This window comes from Thalassophryne amazonica, chromosome 1 (assembly GCF_902500255.1).
Source record: "Thalassophryne amazonica chromosome 1, fThaAma1.1, whole genome shotgun sequence".
NCBI lineage: Eukaryota > Metazoa > Chordata > Actinopteri > Batrachoidiformes > Batrachoididae > Thalassophryne > Thalassophryne amazonica.
Genome location: NC_047103.1, coordinates 92,064,836 through 92,087,468, shown reverse-complemented (window position 1 = coordinate 92,087,468; position 22,633 = coordinate 92,064,836). Strand labels below are relative to the sequence as shown.

The 22,633-nt window shown below is 41.0% G+C and overlaps 1 protein-coding gene across 3 annotated transcripts in view; it reads right to left on the bottom strand.

Moving 5' to 3' along the window:
- The window catches only part of LOC117512565 (putative ferric-chelate reductase 1), an 84,962-nt gene extending 74,631 nt beyond the window's left edge, over positions 1 to 10,331 (bottom strand). The window contains exons 1-4 of one of the 3 annotated variants that reach the window (XM_034172695.1): positions 10,195 to 10,331; positions 9,908 to 10,104; positions 7,149 to 7,285; positions 417 to 514 (exon numbers count right to left, since the gene is read on the bottom strand). In XM_034172695.1, coding sequence (XP_034028586.1) covers positions 417 to 514; positions 7,149 to 7,285; positions 9,908 to 10,094 — 422 coding nt within the window. In that variant the 5' untranslated portion in view covers positions 10,095 to 10,104; positions 10,195 to 10,331. The remainder of the gene's footprint in view (positions 1 to 416; positions 515 to 7,148; positions 7,286 to 9,907; positions 10,105 to 10,194) is intronic. The other 2 variants (XM_034172703.1, XM_034172712.1) reach the window with 2 other exon arrangements.
- Positions 10,332 to 22,633: the final 12,302 nt, after the last annotated feature.

Here is a 22,633-nt window from a genome sequence, read left to right as displayed (position 1 = left end):
GTGACAACATCTCTACATCTGCTGTGGTGACCTTTAACGGGAGCAGTCAAAATAAAGCGATAAATATCAGAAAAACTGTGCATTCAAATTCAATCCAGCTTTATTTTGATCTGTGATTTTTTTTTTCTTTATGATTCTTCATGGTAGTAATATACCAGCACTGCACCTGGCCACACACCATTTTAAGACCATCACCCCTGTGGACACACAGATGAACGCTAGACCATGACATGGACACTAGGTATGTAAACGATAACTGTGGTGGGTACAAGTTAGCAAAGACCCATGCTATGTGCTGCTTCATGCTGGTCATAAGATAGTGTGTCTAGTATTTAAATCAAGTTCAAATAAATATTTGAGAAAAAACAGGCAAATGGAACATAATGAGAGAATAAAGTAGTCTGATTTAACATTACTGGAATTGAATGGGTTTTGCTTGTCCTGATGCTCCTGATGACCATGTCACCTGAATGGATGTCTTAGCAGAATCTGATGTGTGTGAGACAGCTGAGTTCTGGAAAAACAAACAAAAATGCACAGATAATTGTATTTTTATTCAAATTTCATTGAAAAACATACAATGGAACACAAAATTAAATCTGTACGAGTCAGCATTATGACTACAAGAATAGCTTACTTCTTATGACAGCAAATAAGAGCAAAAAGTGTGTGTGTGTGTGTGTGTGTGTGTGTGTGTGTGTGTGTGTGTGTGTGTGTGTGTGTGCGTGTGTGAATGATGCTCATAGAAATTTAGATTTTTGATCCGATCTGCACCAAATTTGGTGTGCTGATAGTTTGAGTCACTATGTTCTTTATGGGTTTATTTATTATTATTATTCGCCCAGGGAGAGCTGGGTACCTCTGATCATACCTATACCAAAATGAAACCAGCAACTTTACCAGCGAAGCTTGTATAAAGTTGCTGGCTTGCTCGACATTTTTACCAAAATTGGAGTAACTTTAAATTTTGACCCCTGTACAAACTGTGAAACTGACCTTTGTCACCATTCTTGCTCCTTTACCTCATAACATTCAGTCACAGATTGTCCAAACTATACCTTTTTGAAATCTTTGTGATCAGGCAAATAATATGGTGTAGTTTTCTATATGACTGGCGCATCTTTTAATTTTGACCCCTGTGTAATTCTTCAATTGACCCCTACCTGGCTACCTATTGAAAATTCAAGTGGCCAATCAGGTTTTTTTTTTTTTTTTTAAAGAGTTAATGTCTGTGGATTATTTGTGCCACATTTGATAGTTGTATCACCATTTGCAGGATTCCGCTCTAAATATTCTCTTATCTGCTGCACTATATATGAGATGTAAGATGTTGCTCCTCAGTGTTTCTCAGTTGCCCTCAAAAGTATTGGAACACTTGTTATTTCACACATTTTAATTTGTTTATTCCATTTAAAATACAATTTTTTTTCTTCTAAAATTATCTTCCTTAAACTCAAATTGAAAGCAAATCTCTACAACTTGATAGAAATTAATTAAAAATATAAAATCCAGCTTTCTGATGAAGTGGTGTAGAGGAGGATTTTCTTAAAAAGAAGACATGAAAGTTCAGCTACAATTTGACAGAAAGTACATTTGAGATGAAAGCTTAGATTTAATGTTTTGGTCAAAGAAACCTTTGTATTTCTTCATAATTGATGTAAAATAAAGTCCAAGACATATTCAGTGACTTGGAAATTGTTATGTGTGGGACGCGGCTCTAGACGGCGAACTTATCCGCCCCGGGCTTGATGGAACCGTAGCTGCAGCCGCAGGAAGCGGAACAGCCTGCGCTACAAGCTCCGTCACTCGGGCGTCTGTCTGCTTAATTTGGATTGAAAGGTGCTGTACTTGCTCCCAAATCATCTCCAGGTGTTTCTGGACTCTCTCCTGAAATGGAGCTGCTTCTGCCGCTGGGTCCATACTGGTGTGGCCGGAGAATTCTGTTATGTGTGGGACGCGGCTCAAGGAGCGGTCCAGCATCTGACTGAACCCAGCGCTAAATAACCAGAAGCAGCTTCGGTACTGTACAAGAAATACAAATTAAATAATACTGGTGGGGTGAAGAGGCTGCGCGCTCTCTCAGCGCCTCAACGGACCGGAGCCCGAATGTTCTGGACTCAGGTTTTCCGCCGACTCCCCCCAGGTGGCTTTTCCCAGAACTGTACTCTGTGGAGGGGGAACAGAGGTGAGATTATTCGATACTATTACCAGAAAGCTATTAAAGGCACACTTATCAGCAACACGTTCAGTTCAGGTTTCAGAGTTAATTCAGATGAACAGCTGCTCACGGCTTATGTAGGTTTATTATTCCGCACACCACAGCCGCGAGGAGCAAACAAGACAATTTCTTCAATGTTCAAATTTAGCTGTGCAAAAAACACCACATTATATTCACAAATAAGCCTTTAAAGATAATCACCTCTGACGTGTGCTGACAGCTTTTGCCTCTCACCCTAGTCCTCCTTCACAGACGTAACGTCAAACTCTGGAGCGGCCCTCAGCGTCCCCAACGGTCGATACAAGGTCGTAACAAGGTTGTATTCTCTGGCAAACAGCCCTCATCACTGCTGGCTTAAATGCAACTCCTCATTTCTTCATTGACGCCAGCTGAGAGTCCTTAGTCTGCACGTGAATGTCACAGGTGTTGCAGATCATCCTGATAAAGAGCCGCACGAGGATGCAACAGGTGCAACCAATCATCACAGAGGTGAGAGACTCTTCTGCAGCACAATTTTCCCAGAGGTCAGTCCCAGACCACCTAGGAAGGAAAACAAACACAAACCCAACAAAACAGTGTCCAGCCAAGCCCCCCAACACACAACAGAAATGTTCATGTTTCCATCCCGTGACTTGTCTGACAAAAAAACTGGCAATAAAACTAATTATTATTTACAGGTATTATCAAGTTTTAGAGATTTGCTTTCAGTTTGAGCTTGAGGAAGATAATTTTTGAATTTTTTATTCTTTATATTTTTTGTATTCCTTGTATTTGAAATGGCATAAACAAATTAAAATGTGTGAAATACCGTTTTCCAGTACTTTTGGAGGGCACAGTATCCTAACCTTATGATGAGTGCAAAATGAGTGTGGTATTATTGCTGTTTTGTTTAACAATGTTTAATTTTCACTGTTGCTGCACTTTGTGTCAAATCATATTCATATTGTACTAATATGACAATATTGACATACGATAATTTCACTATGTTTTACAGCCCTACTGTCAACTAGCTGAAAACTTTGAATATTAATTTACATCTACATTTAAAAAATGTTTAAAGTGGCAGGGGGTTAAGAGGGCTGGAACTAGGGGGGGTCAGCTGAAAGGCAAAAAAAAGAAAAATGCGTAAAAAGGCGGGGGGTCTGGGGGGCAGAGCCCCCCCCCCCCCAAAAAGCTGAAAGGCAAAAAAAGGAAAATGTTTAAAAAGACGGAGAGTCTTTTTAAGCATTTTAAGAAGCTGAAAGATTTTAAGCCATGCTCATGCTCCCAAGAACCAGTTTACTGAAAAAAAAAAGTCTGAAGGACCTAAATGACATGGTTAGATGGTGAGGAGCTTCTAGGCATGTGAGAGGCAAATAAAGAAAAATGCTTTAAAAGGTGGGGGGTCTGGGGGGGTTAACTCAGTGTTTCCCCGTGTGATCCCAAGGCTTCAGTTGGCTGGCTTTACCGACAGGATGGCTGCTTGCAGTCAGGTTTGAAATCAACTCCGTCGTCAGCTGCTGGACCACAGCGGTCATGGAAGGCATTTGTTGAAAATGGTTCCTGGTAGCTTTTAAAAAGTTTGTTGGAGCCAGATTAAAAATATTTGTGAATTTAGAAAAAAGTAAAACTTCAGAAGCATCGGAAAATTACAAAAAAAGGAAAAGTTGCTTTTCTGTAAATTCGCTATTATTGTGAAAAGTTCAGCTCGGAAGTTCTCTTAAAAATTCAAAAGACTTGCCGCACCTTAAAGCATCAGGTTAAACTTTAAGTTTGTCAAAAGTAAAGGATGAATGAATGCTACATGGTAGCTTAGCTTAGCTTAGCAATGGGGCCTTGGCCCAAAAATAAAAATTAAACCTTAAGAGAAGCAAAGAGAGTTGCAGAGCGCTCCAAGAGAGGAGCTGCCGGTGGAAGAGAGTGGCAAGACTCTGTTCTAACTTTTTAAAGGGGGACTGATGTCACCAAACTCCACCCATTTAGGGTGTGTAACTTTACAGAAACTTCATATCTTCACAGGGCAGACCCAAATGATTCAGCTATTTAAACACATTAACTATTGTGGTGTGTTATTTGTTCTCAGACACTCAAATGGACACACAGTATTAATAGACACTTAAACATTCCATTTGGTTAAAACAGAATATTTCACCATCAACATTTTCGTAATGTAAAAATATTCACTTACACACATCAGTTGCAAGGAGCACATATCAATAAAATGGAATGATTATATGCAAAGCATTTTGTTTGAATAATCAACACAAACACCCTTAGAAGTTTTTATACGTGAATCAAAGAATACTGATGTGATTCTTTTATTTTAAAAGAATGTCCCTCTTCACTTAGACCTAAAAATAATAGCTGCTATCAAGACAAAGTTTTATGGCCCTGTATTGTGGAAGGGATATCGTCTTGCAGTGTTGAGAGGGTCTGGCCTTAGCGTGAGGTCATAAAATTTGGGTTCTCCTGGCCTGGAGAAACTCAGATTCTGATGTAAAGCCATTATAATGTCATGTAAGTCATAATGACTGAAAATTCACTGCTAAAAAGGCAAGGGCCGTGTGTGCACTGCAGCTCCCAGATGTTCCACTGCTACAACCCCTGGCAAAAAGTATGGAATCACCGACCTCGGAGAATGTTCATTCAGTTGTTTAATTTTGTAGAAAAAAAGCAGATCACAGACATGACAGAAAACTAAAGTCATTTCAAATGGCAACTTTCTGGCTTTAAGAAACACTATAAGAAATCAGGAAAAAAAACTTGTGGCAGTCAGTAACGGTTGCTTTTTTAGACCAAGCAGAGGGAAAAAAATATGGACTCACTCAATTCTGAGGAAAAAATTATGGAATCATGAAAAACAAAAGAACGCTCCAACATATCACTAGTATTTTGTTGCACCACTTCTGGCTTTTATAACAGCTTGCACTCTCTGAGGCATGGACTTAATGAGTGACAAACAGTACTCTTCATCAGTCTAGCTCTAACTTTCTCTGATTGCTGTTGCCAGATCAGCTTTGCAGGTTGGAGCCTTGTCATGGACCATTTTCTTCAACTTCCACCAAAGATTTTCAATTGGATTAAGATCCGGACTATTTGCAGGCCATGACATTGACCCTATGTGTCTTTTTGCAAGGAATGTTTTCACAGTTTTTGCTCTATGGCAAGATGCATTATCATCTTGAAAAATGATTTCATCATCCCCAAACATCCTTTCAATTGATGGGATAAGAAAAGTGTCCAAAATATCAACGTAAACTTGTGCATTTATTGATGATGTAATGACAGCCATCTCCCCAGTGCCTTTACCTGACATGCAGCCCCACATCATCAATGACTGTGGAAATTTACATGTTCTCTTCAGGCAGTCATCTTTATAAATCTCATTGGAACGGCACCAAACAAAACTTCCAGCATCATCACTTTGCCCAATGCAGATTCGAGATTCATCACTGAATATGACTTTCATCCAGTCATCCACAGTCCACGATTGCTTTTCCTCAGCCCATTGTAACCTTGTTTTTTTCTGTTTAGGTGTTAATGATGGCTTTCGTTTAGCTTTTCTGTATGTAAATCCCATTTCCTTTAGGCGGTTTCTTACAGTTCAGTCACAGACATTGACTCCAGTTTCCTCCCATTCGTTCCTCATTTGTTTTGTTGTGCATTTTCGATTTTTGAGACATATTGGTTTAAGTTTTCTGTCTTGACGCTTTGATGTCTTCCTTGGTCTACCAGTATGTTTGCCTTTAACAACCTTCCCATGTTGTTTGTATTTTGTCCAGAGTTTAGACACAGCTGACTGTGAACAACCAACATCTTTTGCAACATTGCGTGATGATTTACCCTCTTTTTAGATAATCCTCTCCTTTGTTTCAATTGACATCTCTCGTGTTGGAGCCATGATTCATGTCAGTCCACTTGGTGCAACAGCTCTCCAAGGTGTGATCACTCCTTTTTAGATGCAGACTAGTGAGCAGATGTGATTTGATACAGGTGTTAGTTTTGGGGATGAAAATTTACAGGGTGATTCCATAATTTATTCCTCAGAATTGAGTGAGTCCATATTTTTTTCCCTCTGCTTGGTCTAAAAAGTAACCGTTACTGACTGCCACAATTTTTTTTTCCTGATTTGTTATAGTGTTTCTTAAAGCCAGAAAGTTGCCATTTGAAATGACTTTATTTTTGTGTCATGTCTGTGATCTGCTTTTTTTCTATAAAATTAAACAACTGAATGAACATCCTCCGAGGCCGGTGATTCCATAATTATTGCCAGGGGTTGAACAAGTGGGCCCTGTCTTAGCACAGCAGCCCGTCTAACCAGTGCAGTATTGTTCACTTGTTGATTGTAAATAAATCTCTTTTTGTTCACAACCAGTTCTGTTCCTTGCTCCCAGCATTTAAGTCCATCACCTGTAATGGTCCGGTCCGGACCCCTAACCATAACAACTTCATCTTGCACTTTCACGTTTTCTTACAGAGTTTCTAATCTGTTTTGCAACCACGACCATCCATCTTACTTCTTTTTTGCAAGTTTTCATGCAATGTACACTCAAGGTTGGGTAGGATTACTTTGAAATGTAATCCAAAAGTAATCAGATTACAAGTAATCCAAATGTATTCTTTCAAAGTAATCCTACCCAACCTTGTGTACACTGCTCACACAGTATTGCTGTAATAAAACCTATAATGCCAAAATAGTATTTAAAACAAGTGAATAGGAGATACTTTTGTAAGGTGGGGTGGCATCTCGACAGCGGGACATCAAACGCCATGTGGAACATGATTGAGTACCTTTTAATATGCACACTGATTTTCAAAAGGCGTCTAAAAAATATTTTTTCTCCTCCATGTCCTATTATTAACTTAAAACTCTAACAGTTTCAAAGTAAAGAACTTCCCTGACAAAAAAATGTGTGTAAAAACAAACTGATTGGCAAATCAAGGAACTCACAAGTGTCTGGTTGCAAGTGAGGAGCTGAGCAGCCCCTGTTATCAGCATGAAGAATCCCAAAGGAGCCACAGCCCCTACCTCCCTGGCCTGCAATAGGAAACCAGTGAAGGGTGTGGATGCTGGTGCCTGGAGATGCACTAAAACCACAAAATTCAGTCAGGAGACATCAACTAGCAAAAATTAGAGGAGACTTACAATGTTTTTTTAACATTTCATTTTCAACCTCAAGGTTATCTTTTCACCTATGTCTGTTTATTTTTGTGAGCAGAAATATGGAACCCAGCCACACCAGCCATTCATCTTTCCCTAAAGCACCTTTTGCTGTACATGCATCACATGTCTCTCTTTTTGCTTGGTGGTGGACGGTGCACACTGTTTCAGCAACACCCGATTCCGGAGCTTTCCACACACCTGTTTCTAATCTGTAGCTCATCACCAGCTACCCTGAAAACGATCTTAAAAACCAAAGCTGCTTTGTTGAGTCCTGCATTTGTGTCCAGACATCTCTGTCCCCCCAGCCTGATATGGACAGGATTAGTAATGAACATATCACAGGGACAGCTCAGATTGGACGTTTGGAGAAAAACAACCTTCTGTCCCAAGTGAGGTCTCTCCCGTGGGACTCATGATTACACCCTGATATGGTGACCCAAATCTCAGGTTGTCCAGGTTGATCTCTTTGCCTCAGCAGAAGTGGGCTATTACATGCAGTGGAACTCTCTAAGTCCACAGGATAGCAGTTTGGGCCTGGATGTTCTGTCTGTCTCACAAATGGCCGACAAGCATGTTGTACACTTTATTTCCTCTCTCTCTCTGGTTTTTTCAGGTCTTCCACAGGATCAGGGAAGGCTGCTGCATATTCAGCCCATTCAAACATCCCCTTCATTGCACTGGTATGCAAGGATTAATCTGTTCAAATAGCTTCTTAAATGAAAATCAACATGCAAAGCATGAACACAAACACTTGCTGAATATTTTAGGTCTTTGGGCTTTCTTGACTAGAGCTGTGACTATATCCTTGGCTGTGCAGAGGGGCGTACCTTTGAAAGACCTATATGTGGCAACTTCACAGTCTTTATCATGCACATTTGTCAGATTGTATAGAATCAATGTACCTAGTGCAGCATCACTGAGCACTGCTGCCCAGATGTCAGTTGCCCAACAAGGTTCAATACTTGAATTGTGCCATTCAACGTGGCCTCTTTCTTATTCATCATGATGATCATCAGAGTGAAGTTGAAACACATCACTAGTTATGCATATGACTGTGGATCTTTTGTCACATGGCATATACGTATACCTAACTAACAACACACCTCACAAAAGTAGGCTGATGACAAACATACATCATAATGACAAACATAATTGATTGATGATGAGCACATGTATGTGCTCATCATCAATCAATTTTTCAATTTTCAGCTGTGTTGAGATCGGGTGGACACAAATGGAGGAAGAGGTGTTTTCAAATACATGACTCTCAACTGCTTTACCTCAGGGAACTGAGGTGGATGTCTCTTGGTCCAGCCCAGTTTCACGTTTTTTGTTTTGTTTTGTTTTGTTTTTTTCGTGCTCCTGTCACGAAATGAGTTGAATTTTCGTGACGGGGCTGTTTTTAACTCACTATTACTAACCCTACTCCTACTCCCAATCCTAACCATAACCACCCCTGACCCCCTCCCCCCACTTCACTTTTAATTTCATGCAGCATCACGGAATGAATTAGAATGAATTTGTGCTGCCATGACGAAAATGAGGCGCTTTTCGTCACAATATCACGAGCCAATAGATGAATATTTTGTGCTGCTGAATCGCGACTTGACGTGAGACTGGGTTGGTTGGTCCCATAAGTTCTTGCATGATTAGCTACTTTGTGCACAGATTTGTTTCCTCTCAATTCTCTTTCATCTAATCAGCTATGCTATAGGCTCCGATGGATCCAGCAAATTAAAGGTAAAGGCGGATGACAATCTGTTTTTTTTTTATGTTATGACCAAAACACACCCATGATTAATTAAGACAGCCCTCTTTATGCCCTGTACCATACTTTGTTGTCAGAAAACTTAACAATATTTTTGTTATTGACTAATCAAGAAAATAATTGAATGATTAGCTGATTAGTTGTTTGGTCGATAAAATGTCAGAAAATGGTGAAAATTTTCTATCAGTGTTTTCCACAGCCCAAAGATATTCAGTTTACTGCCAGGGAAGCAAAGGAAAATAATATCAGTTATCAAGTTGTTCACCAATGAATATGGCTTTATACACCCTGAAGAAAACCATACACCCTGAGGCCAAAGGCCAGGTGTATTGTTTTCCGCCGTACAATTCTTTCCGCCTCGCTGAGGAAACAGCGCTTGGAACTTGAGGTGGATGGATGATGAAAGAAGCAAAACACCTTCGCAATTTACGTCGATATTTTGATGAATTTTTGATGATTTCTTCATTTACAGCAGCTTCATTAAACAAATGTACTCTAATGATTCAGCACGACGGCGAGCTTACAGGCTAACCTCTGCTAACACTAGAAGACAGTTGCCAGTTATGGCTTCTGAAACAAGGGAAAAAAAAAAAGAAGAAAAATCCTGTATGAAAAATATTACCCGTCTGCGAAAAGGGTGTATTGCTATTTATTCTTTAGTGTTTTATCCAATCATATTGGCGTATCATTTCTAGGTATATGATAACAGAATATATTACATAGTGTTGTAAATATGCAGCCATTTTTCATGTCCAGTCAAACTGATGTTTTGGGTTACCTGTGACCTTGTCTTGATGGTTGTAGCTGCTGCGGTCTGTGGTAATGACAAAGGGTGCAGAGTTGGTCTGAGGGCTGTGCCCAGAGTGGTTGGGCTGCAGGTTCTTACAGCTGTCCATCACTTGACCAGAACTGTAGCACTGTGCCACCGGAGCAACCCAGATCACCAGCAGCACCACATGTTCCATTACAGCCGCCCTACTCACAAATACGCACAGTACTCATAAATACATACAACACATACCCGAGCAGAAAAATATGTTTCTCACAAATACATAAAGTACTTACAAATATATGAATTGTTTGTGATGAAGAGAAAGGATGGCTTACAACCACTATCAGACTACAAGGAGTTCAGTTGGAATAAGAGTGGGATAAATGTGGATAGAGCAGTGTACTGAGAGGTGGGAGGAGTTCACAGGTACACCTGCAGCATTGTGGAGGTTACTCATATTTCCCTTTAAAATCGCTGAGGTCATCTGAGAAAACGTTTTTTTGTACGTGTCATCGTCCGCTGTGAGCTCCGACAAAAGCTCTGTTCAATGTGTTGCAGAGGGAGGGTGTGGCGACTGAAAGTGGGCGGGGAGGAGCACAAAACGATGATTACTCCATGACACAGCAACATTTTCAAAAGCTTCATGCCATAGCAACACAAACAATGAGAGTTTTGTTTCCATTCTCATGTTGCTTTTAAACAAGTGAACCTCTTTTGGCAGAATGCATAAAGAGAAAAATGCACAAATGGCTGAAATTAAGATCAAGTCATGAGAAACAGACAAAATAAATACAAGATTCTGTCACATAAAGTACCAAACACCTGTTTGATGTTCAACATATGCTAGTTTAAATTCACAATACACACACTCACAAAAAACAAAAAACTTTATTTTAAGGTTCTAACAATGAGCATTGGTTAATGGATATAATGTCCTAATAAGGTATTACTGTATATGTTTATTAACATTTTTTATGTGTTAACAAAACTATGTGAATACAAATAACAGGATCATTAACATGTTTATTAGAAGATAAAAATATGTTCAAAATCACCTTTAAAAAAAGATTATAATCACCATACAAAAGGGAACACAAAACCAGTGGGCAAGGAACCTGTCTGACAGGGAATTCACTGAAACAGAGAAGGATGTGAGAGAGAAGACTAAACCACCTTATGTCAAAATTTGATGGATGACTCTGACAGCCAATCAGAATCGACTACGTCACTAAGCCCCACCCCTAATAACGCCCCCTACGACATCACAGTCAATCAGAATCGACCACATCACTGTCCCGCCCCTACCCCCTCCCCTAGTCCCGCCCCCTATGATGTCACAGCCAATCAGAACCAGCTACGTCACTAAGCCCCACCTTCAAGCCCTGCCCAAAGCCCCGCCTCCAACCCCCACCACGCCCTCCCACCCGGGTCTAATATTTTAATGTCCTTCTATTTCTTGAATTAAAGAACGATTAAAAAAATACCTATACCTTTTTTAATGTATTAATTAAAGAATTAACTAATTCTAAAATAATTAAACATAAATAAAACAGTGTCTAATATTTAATACCCCTTTACTATTTTTTTAATTTTTTAAGTGTCCTTTTATGGTTTTTTAATTCCTCAATTAAAGAACTTTAAAAAAAATACCCGTATCTTTTACACAATTATGGGAGGTTTTCTTCATTTTAGTGATTAAACGTGAATATTTTAATGCCCCTTTAATATTTTTAATTCTTAAGGATTTCTCTACAGAAATATTGAGTTATGATATAATTAAACATGAATAAGACAGACTCTAATATTTTAATACCCCCTTTAATAATTTTTAATTCTTAAATTAAAGAAGGATTAAAAATAGCCGTCTCTCCGCTGTAACGGCAGGAGGATTAAGTCTTTTTGCAGCAAGAGGCGAGCCGGGTGAATATCCACAAAAGCTCCTCAGCGGAACATGACCCCAGCGGTTGTAATACCTGTGTGTGTGTGTGTGTGTGTGTGTGTGTGTGTGTGTGTGTGTGTGTGTGTGTGTGTGTGTGTGTGTGTGTGTGTGTGTGTGTGTGTGGGTGGCCTGGCTGGGGTGTCAGGCCAGATGGTGTTTTTTTTTTAAAGAGCAAAAGATTACCTTATCGGCAACCGCAGCGAGTCCGTTAGCTCATCTGCTAGATGCCGGTGGGTGCTGTTTGTTGAAGGCAAACTTTCTTCTTAGTCACGCCAGATGGTGTTTTTAGAACAAAAGATTACCTCGTCGATGAGTGCGATAAGGTTTTCTCACACAACATGGTGTTTTTTTTAGAACTAAAGATTACCTCGTCGATGAGTGCGATAAGGTTTTCTCACGCGAGATGGTGTTTTTTTAGAACTAAAGATTACCTTGTTGATGAGTGCGGGGGGTCCGTTAGCTCATCGGCTAGATGCCGATGGGGGCTGTTCTCCGTCATGCCCCCATGAGAAGGAGTCTTCTCTCATTTTCAGCATGACGATTGAGGAGAGAAGACGTCAGGAGTCCGCGATGGGTATAATATAGAATTAATTTGCGGTAAAAATTCCCTGGTCGTGAAAAAACCACGTTGTTTAATTAAGTTTTCTTGTCTTCGAACAGAGTGCGAAAACCAGATCAGCTTTCAGGGTAAGTGATTTAAGTAATCTTTTTTGATAGAAATGCGTGTTTTTTTAAATGATGATCACGGTCTGAAACATTGTCTTTTTTTTAGACAAAGCCACGCAGATGCTCCAGAGTGCATTTGGACCCGGCCTCGGTAATATATTTGAAATATTACAGAATATTACTAGTTGGGAGACCGCTGCTTTTTTTTTTTTTTTTTTTATAATAATTGATCAACATATTGATTTATTCTGCCTTACAGAAACCTGGTTACAGCAGGATGAATATGTTAGTTTAAATGAGTCAACACCCCCGAGTCACACTAACTGCCAGAATGCTCCTAGCATGGGCCGAGGCGGAGGATTAGCAGCAATCTTCCATTCCAGCTTATTAATTAATCAAAAACGCAGACAGAGCTTTGACTCTTAGTCTTGTCCATCCAAATTGGAAGTCCCAAAAACCGGTTTTATTTGTTATTATCTATCGTCCACCTGGTCGTTACTGTGAGTTTCTCTGTGAATTTTCAGACCTTTTGTCTGACTTAGTGCTTAGCTCAGATAAGATAATTATAGTGGGCGATTTTAACATCCACATAGATGTTGAGAATGACAGCCTCAACACTGCATTTAATCTATTATTAGACTCAATTGGCTTTGCTCAAAATGTAAATGAGTCCACCCACCACTTTAATCATACCTTAGATCTTGTTCTGACTTATGGTATGGAAATTGAAGACTTAACAGTATTCCCTGAAAACTCCCTTCTGTCTGATCATTTCTTAATAACATTTACATTTACTCTGATGGACTACCCAGCAGTGGGGAATAAGTTTCATTACACTAGAAGTCTTTCAGAAAGCGCTGTAACTAGGTTTAAGGATATGATTCCTTCTTTATGTTCTCTAATGCCATATACCAACACAGTGCAGAGTAGCTACCTAAACTGTTAGTGAGATAGAGTATTTCGTCAATAGTTTTACATCCTCATTGAAGACAACTTTGGATGCCGTAGCTCCTCTGGAAAAGAGAGCTTTAAATCAGAAGTGCCTGACTCCGTGGTATAACTCACAAACTCGCAGCTTAAAGCAGATAACCCGTAAGTTGGAGAGGAAATGGCATCTCACTAATTTAGAAGATCTTCACTTAGCCTGGAAAAAGAGTCTGTTGCTCTATAAAAAAGCCCTCCGTAAAGCTAGGACATCTTACTACTCATCACTAATTGAAGAAAATAAGAACAACCCCAGGTTTCTTTTCAGCACTGTAGCCAGGCTGACAAAGAGTCAGAGCTCTATTGAGCCGAGTATTCCTTTAACTTTAACTAGTAATGACTTCATGACTTTCTTTGCTAATAAAATTTTAACTATTAGAGAAAAAATTACTCATAACCATCCCAAAGACGTATCGTTATCTTTGGCTGCTTTCAGTGATGCCAGTATTTGGTTAGACTCTTTCTCTCCGATTGTTCTGTCTGAGTTATTTTCATTAGTTACTTCCTCCAAACCATCAACATGTCTATTAGACCCCATTCCTACCAGGCTGCTCAAGGAAGCCCTACCATTAATTAATGCTTCGATCTTAAATATGATCAATCTATCTTTATTAGTTGGCTATGTACCACAGGCTTTTAAGGTGGCAGTAATTAAACCATTACTTAAAAAGCCATCACTTGACCCAGCTAGCTTACCTAATTATAGGCCAATCTCCAACCTTCCTTTTCTCTCAAAAATTCTTGAAAGGGTAGTTGTAAAACAGCCAACTGATTATCTGCAGAGGAATGGTCTATTTGAAGAGTTTCAGTCAGGTTTTAGAATTCATCATAGTACAGAAACAGCATTAGTGAAGGTTACAAATGATCTTCTTATGACCTCAGACAGGGGACTCATCTCTGCTGGGGGGTTCCCATGATGCACTGAGTGTTTCTTTCTCTTTTTGCTCTGTATGCACCACTCTGCATTTAATCATTAGTGATTGATCTCTGCTCCCCTCCACAGCATGTCTTCTTCCTGGTTCTCTCCCTCAGCCCCAACCAGTCCCAGCAGAAGACTGCCCCTCCCTGAGCCTGGTTCTGCTGGAGGTTTCTTCCTGTTAAAAGGGAGTTTTTCCTTCCCACTGTTGCCAAGTGCTTGCTCACAGGGGGTTGTTTTGACCGTTGGGGTTTTTCCGTAATTATTGTATGGCCTTGCCTTACAATATAAAGCGCCTTGGGGCAACTGTTTGTTGTGATTTGGTGCTATATAAATAAAATTGATTTGATTTTTTATTTTTTTTATTTTTTAATTCTAGAAATCAAGTCAGAGCCCCCTGAAGAAGTTCGAAGCCTGGAAGCCTCGACTTCATCTCACAGATGTAAGTACACTGACCGAAAATTAATTTACATTTAAAACTCTGGAATAATAACCCGAATTTTTTCTGTTACAGCCCATGGAGAAGCGGGTCAGCATCAGAGGACTGTAACACGATCCTCAGATTTACACGGTAAGGAGTCGGAGTTTATTTATTTTAAATATTTAATAACTAACGTTTTTTCTCTTTTTTTTTTCAGCTCGCGCTGGCAGGAGACCATCTATTTTCCACCGACACGCCAAGCTCGAAGATATTCTGAGCTGGAATTAATTTCATCTCGCAACTTGTTGGAAAATGTGTATTCTGTTTTTTTTTTTTTTTCTTATCCCGATGGAACGGAAGAATTCATTTCGAAGAGGTATATTAATCAATTTTTTTTTTTTTAGGTAGATTCATCTCGGCACGGCTTTTTAAAGATGGAAGGAGAGAATTCAGGCCGGGAAAATAACTTCGGACGGGTATTAGATTTAAACCCTTCAATAATCGACTCAGCGGGTAGCACTCCTGGAACAGATGGCCCATTACCTGAGGCATTAAATTCGCCACCTCGAAATAACAGTGAGTCCGGAGAGAGACTTTTCAGGCAAGTTTGTTTAACACCGCTAAATGATGCTCTTAACAATTTGGCGGCTGAACGGGAATCGGAAGAAATTAACCCCTACATCATTTCTGCGATTAACGCGTTAAATTCGTTGCTCCAGTCTGTGAGTGAAGGTTTCTGAATCCTGAATCGCCACACACTCCGCCTCGACACGAGTCCGGAGACAGGGTGTTGAACCAGGTACGCCTGACTCCTTTAAATGACGCCGTAAACCTCCTCGCGTGTGAAGTTAATCCTCACGTCCAATCCGCGGTGGATGAATTAAACCAAATGCCTAACGACGCATGCGTTTTTTCACCTTTAAGAAGCTCCTCCCCGCGCAATGCGTGCAGAGAAGATATTTTAAACAGAATGCGTTTAACTCCGATAAACACTGCAATCTCTGTTTTGATGGAAAGCATCGATAATGCACGACCAGGGTCCAGCCGGCATTCTCCCATGACGGGCGGTGGGGCTGCTAACGTCATCAGGAGACCGGCTTTTAACAATATTGAAATCAGGCAACCTCTAATTTTCCACCACGTCGACGAAATTCCCGACTATGCTGAATTTTATCGTAACGTCGTTGGGACTCTGCAAAACTCGGTCGAAAAGGCTTTAACACACGCCAGGGCCGGGGACTTTATCCAGATGGAAATTCGTGGGGACCGCTTTGATCAGCTCATATAAAGACGGGGCCAATGTGACGGGCTTCCAAAATTTGCTAGAACAATTGATACAATTGAATTCCAACATTTTATCCGACGAGTCTCTGGAATTAGTGGTCCAAGTCATCCGCAACCAGAACGGCGCAGGGAAATGCGGAATAGATGACCTCCTCCATCACGAGGTTCTGAGGAAAAAATCCAAATGCCTTAATATTGTGTATAATCCTGAGAACAGTTTATGTTTTGCGATAAACCTCGTTCAATTATTGAATCCTCATCTGACTATGCAGGAGGCGGAGCAGCGCGGACAGGCGTTACAAATTAGTTTCGGATTAACGGCTGCTACAGCGGTATCTTTAGAGCAGGTGGGAAAATTTGAAAACGCTCTGAGCTGTAAAATTGTGGTGTTTTTCAGACCTGAAGGGGAGAGAAAGCTGACAAAATTCCAAACAGGAATGCCGATGCAGCAGAAAACTCTTTTTGTTTTTCTGTTTAAAAATCATTTTTACGGAATCACCGATTTAAAGAGATTTTTGGGAGTGAAATATGTATGTGAGTTTTGCTTTGAGGGGTACAACAGCGCTGCTTCCCATAATTGTCCGTCATATTATAAAATTTGTGAATCCACGCAGTGTTATCAGAAAAATAACCCGGTATTCTGCAGCGAATGTAACAAGCTCGCCCGTCTGTTACAGCCTGCATAAACAGCCGAAGTATCGTCCTTCCGCCAGTAAGTTCGTTAATGTGTGCGATAACAGAAAAATATGCCCTCGATGTAAACACGAGTATTACATAGCATTTTCTAAAAACAGTGCTCTGCACGTCTGTAAGCAGAAAAGGTGTCATATATGCAGCGAAGTGCTCCAGGAGCCGAGCGAGAGTCACCTCTGCTATATGACCCCGCTCAAAGCTGATGAGGCGCATTCAGAGAAATACGTTTTTTATGTCAATAATGACGGGGAACACGTGCCGTTTTAACACGGGTGATTTTTGGAGCGCGTGGGGGACAGACTGCGTAGCCCGGTTCTTTTTAGAACGAGAAAATTCAAAGAATACGCGTTCATCGCTCACAACTCAAAAGGTTTTGACGGCTATCTGCTTCTAAAGTATCTAGTCAAGCAGGGTGTAACCCCCGCTGTGAACTATTACTCATGACAGACGTCGCCTTTAAACAGAAATATATAGACTCATTATCTTTCCTTACAATGCGCTTGGCTCAAATGCCTAAAGCCATGGGAATTCGGCTGAAAGACGAAATCGCACGCAAAGGTTACTTTCCGCACCTGTTCAGTTCAGAAAAAAATCTGAACTATGTCGGCCCATACCCTGACTCTGCGGCTTACGGGGTCGCAAATATGTCAGAGGGAGAAAGAGAGGAAATTAACGCGTGGTACGTGACCAAAAAAACGCGCAATTTTCGATTTTAAAGCCGAGGCCGTTATGTATTGTGATAACGACACAAAAATCCTGGCTGCAGCCTGCTCCAAGTTTATGTCAGAATTCATCACTGAAATACGCGTGGACCCTTTTACCTGCGTCACAATTGCCTCGGCGTGTATGAAAGTCTTCCAAACTAACTTTCTCACACCAAAAACGCTGGTGATCCTCTCCGCCGACAATTATAGAACAATGCATAAAAAATATTCGGATGTTGCCGTGCAGTGGTTAGAATGGGTTGCTGAGACGCAAAACATAGCCATCGATCACGCTCTCAACAGGGGTGAGAAAAAAATAGGGGGTTATTATGTTGGTGGGTATGCTCAGATTGACGGGCGGATTAAAGTGTGGGAGTTTCTGGGGTGTTTTTACCACGGGTGTCCAACATGTTTTACACAGCACGAAATAAACCCTCTCACAAACACCTCATTTGGAGAACTCCACGCAGCGTGTCAGGAAAAAATAGCCTTTCTGCGGGCTATGCCGGGCCTCACCCTCAGCGTAATTTGGGAACATCAGTGGCTTGAAATGAGGGTGAGGGATGAGAGCGTTCGGCGTTTCCTCAGCCGCAGGGGGTTACCGGCACCCCTCGAACCTCGCGACGCTTTATATGGAGGTCGGACTTGCGCGTCCCGTCTGAGGTACATGGCTAAGCAAGATGAGAGGGTCTACTACGTCGACGTGACCTCGCTGTATCCTTACGTTAACGTGAATTTCACATATCCCACGGGGCATCCGGAAATTATCGACAGAAATTTACGAGACCCCAGGACTTATTTCGGCCTCATCAAAGCCATCGTGTAGCCGCCCTGGGGGCTAAAATTCCCCGTCCTCCCACACAGAACTCCTCGCGGTAAACTGGTGTTTACTCTGTGTCGCACCTGCGCTGATGAAAATAATCAAGCTGGAGCGTGTACACACAGTCAGCACCAGAGAGCTCTGTCTAGGACTTGGACGACCCCGGAATTCCACAAAGCTCTGGATACAGGCTACATTGTAGCTAAGATTTTTGACGTCTGGCATTTTGAGGAAAAAAGTGATAAAATCTTTGAGGGGTACATAAACACCTTCTTAAAACACAAGCAGGAAGCCTCCGGTTTCCCTCCTGAATTTGATCAAGACCCCGAGAGCAGAAAAAAATATATCATGGACTACTGGCTGAATCAAAACATTTGTTTAGACCCAGAAAAAATCAGTCACAATCCTGCAAAATGACAGATGGCCAAGATCTGACTCAACTCCTTCTGGGGGAAATTCGCCCAGAGGTCAAATCTGACACAGACCGCGCTCGTTATAAATGCTGATGAGCTGTTCAGGTATCTGTTTTCTGAAGAGTACGAGGTCACTTATCTAACATTCCTCAGCAGTCAGGTGGCTATGGTTCAATGGAGGTACACCCCACGGTACGTCACCCGACCAGGTAAAGCCGTCAATATTTTCATCACCGCGTTTACAACAGCGTACGCGCGTTTGACCTTGTACGGTTTTATGGAGGCTGTGGCAAATCCTGACAGTATTCTGTATTATGATACCGATAGCCTGATTTACGTATGTAGGCAGGATGAAACCCCGCTGCCTACCGGTAATTATCTGGGTCAGCTCACCGATGAGTTGAGTGGTGACGTCATCACAGAGTTTGCAGCAGCAGGGCCTAAAAGTTACGCTTATAAAACTGCACGAGGTAAAACAGTCATGCGAGTGAAGGGTATCACTCAAACCTATGAGAGCTGTCAGAAAATAAACTTTGACAGCGTCAAAGATCTGGTCGAGGGTTATATAAAAGACCCCGCCCTCGCAGCATCTATCAAAACGCCGCAGCAGGGAATTAAACGTCATAAAAGCAGTTTCAGTTTGACAAATGCGTCATTTCAAAAATCCTTCAGGGTGATGTATGACAAATGGCGTCTTTTAAAGGACGGGGAAACCAAACCGTTCGGATTTTGAAACATGTCTCACTCCGGAAATACGGTGGAGTTTGACCCCAGACTTCAGCCCCCATTCTCCTGTCTCATCGTTGGATCGAGTGGCTCGGGAAAGACTGTGTTTGTGAAAACATTGCTGGAAAATTGTAGCCACGCTATGAGGTATGTACCTGACAACATTGTATGGCTGTATACGTCTGAACAACCTCTGTATTCTGAACTGAAGGTGAAGAATAAAAATATTAAATTTGTAAGAGGTCTCCCTGAATCATTTGAAGACGAGAACCTTTTCCCTGAAGGTCAGAGCCATCTGGTTATTTTGGACGATATCATCTTTCAAGCAACGGATCATCCTGAAGTTGTAAGAATTTTCACCCAGTACAGACATCATCGGAATATGAGCATTATCATGGTCACACAGAATGTATTTCATAAAGGGAAATACAGTCGAACCATCAGCTTGAATTGTAATTATATGGTGCTGTTTAAAAACCCCAGAGACAAGTTACAGATGAACATTCTGGCTCAGCAAAAAACAGCAGCAGAAAACAATTCTTTTTGGAGGCTCTTGACGATGCTACAAGTGTACCTTACGGGTATTTATTAGTGGATTGCAGATCAGTTCAGACTGAGATCGGGATTACTCCCGCACGAGTGGCCCGCGGTTTATTTACAGAAAGATAAACGGATATGAGCTCTCTTTTAAAAAGGAACGCCCCCACTCTTAAAGCGCTAATCAGAGCCGGGGCGAGGGAGCGTCACCACAGCCTGAAGACCTGCAGGCCGGAGCTTCTGAAAACTTTATCCGAGATTGCTTTGAATATATTAAAGGGGAATATCGCCTTGAGCGACTCTCAATTCCGTATCTTAAAAAAACGAAAGAGAGTTTTACGTCTTCTGGCAGACAGAAAAACCAGTTACAAAAAGAAGCGGGGAGCGCTTAGGGTTGCCAACCGTCCCTTGAAAAACGGAATCGTCCCTTATTTGGAAATAAAAGTGTGCGTTCCGTATTGACCTGAAACGGGACGCAGTTTGTCCCGTATTTCTGTGAGAATCAAAAAGTCTGTAAAATGTCAATGGAATTGACTGGCGCTTTATATGGAAACTTACGGTAATTTTGATCCCAACCTCTCTCCTGCTCTTCACCAATGAGCTGACAGACACGAGCTGACATACAGAATCACTCTTATCTCATTGGTTGAGGGACATCTGCTCGCCAGAAGATCCCGGACGAGAATCATGAGCCGACGACGGTCGTCGGACGACCTTAGCAGCATGGCTGATACTGGCACTGCAGATATGCCTACGAACAGCAATGTCTGTAACGTCATTACTCCTCCTCGAAAAAAACAAAACAAAAAAGAAAGCAAAAATACATGGGCAAATGGGAAAAGGAAAATGGCTGGGTGGAAAAGGTGCGCGACAACATTTATAAGTATTGTAAGTATTGTTTACTTTTTCAGACTTTCGCTGTTACATTGTTTTGGATGATTTTTTTTTTTGTTAATTTATACACTTTTAAGTTAAGCAATAACACGACAGAGAGATTTATTTTTAAAGATTTTTTTTTATGTTTTGAAGCAGGACAGGATGGTCATATTGAAATTGTGAGTGAAAATTTATTTTGCACTAAAAATAAATTGCTAAATAATAATTTGTTTTCCGCATGTTCATATCATAACAAATGTATGTGTGCATCTACTTAAATTCAGGGTCAAGTCAATAGTCAAATGGTTAAAAATCGTTTCACACACACGCTGGGGAAGGGTGAAGGCAAAGGTCAGTTGGCCGGTCCATGGAAATAGAGACTGGAATGGACGTCACGTGACTAGCGGTGTGCCCCACGGCGGCCGTTACTGAGGGTGGAGAGAGACCTTGATCCTGTTAAACAGAAGCGATATGAGGAGAAAAAAGGCAGCCAGTGCTTCATCATCAACTGCATGAACCACAAAAACAAATTCTCCAATACTAAAATGAACTGTACAAGAGCCTTAATGTAATTATGTAAAACAAATGTCTATTTTAAAGTCGTTATGCCGCAATTTAATGTCAGTATACTGAGACTATAACTCAACGCCATAAGTTCTTTTCATTAAGCTGCGTTCACATGCTGAAACAAAAATGTTTAAATATATTTATGTCTATACATATACTTGCAGCTGTTGTTTAATATGATATGTACATGGTGGTCACAGGAGGCATTTAAATTTGAACAATGTGGTTGGAGGTGATGGAGGAGGTACTTTTTACCCTGACTGAGGGTCAGGTCATCAATTCTGAATGGCTTTATATCTACTTGTAATAAAATGTTAGTAAAAATCATAAAAAACTGTGATAGAGGCTTGCCTCTACTGGTGGTTGGCTCTCACTGCGGTATTGTATCACTTCCTGTTCCGGAGCACAGCGGTGTTTTTCTGTATCTGTTAGCTGTTTAATCTGCGCAGTTAGATTGATCTAGTTATCTAGATTACGATTTGTTTCCCAGTGTAATCTTTACGTGCCTTAACTAAAGCACTCCTTCTGCTGAATCACCTCTAAATTATTTACACATTATTCACTTTGCGTGTTTTTAGGAATCCGCTAGCTTAGCGTAGCTACTAGCTCTTAGCCGATTTAGCATGGCGGCTTCTCCTGTCTCTCCCGCACTTTTCTGCTCTGGGTGTGAAATGTTTAGTTATTCCTTGGCCTCCTTTAGCAGTAACGGTACTTGTAATAAGTGTAGCTTATTCGTAGCTTTGGAGGCCAGGCTGGGCGAATTGGAGACTCGGCTCCGCACCGTGGAAAATTCTACAGCTAGCCAGGCCCCTGTAGTCGGTGCGGACCAAGGTAGCAGGATTAGCAGCAATCTTCCATTCCAGCTTATTAATTAATCAAAAACCCAGACAGAGCTTTAATTCATTTGAAAGCTTGACTCTTAGTCTTGTCCATCCAAATTGGAAGTCCCAAAAACCAGTTTTATTTGTTATTATCTATCGTCCACCTGGTCGTTACTGTGAGTTTCTCTGTGAATTTTCAGACCTTTTGTCTGACTTAGTGCTTAGCTCAGATAAGATAATTATAGTGGGCGATTTTAACATCCACACAGATGCTGAGAATGACAGCCTCAACACTGCATTTAATCTATTATTAGACTCTATTGGCTTTGCTCAAAAAGTAAATGAGTCCACCCACCACTTTAATC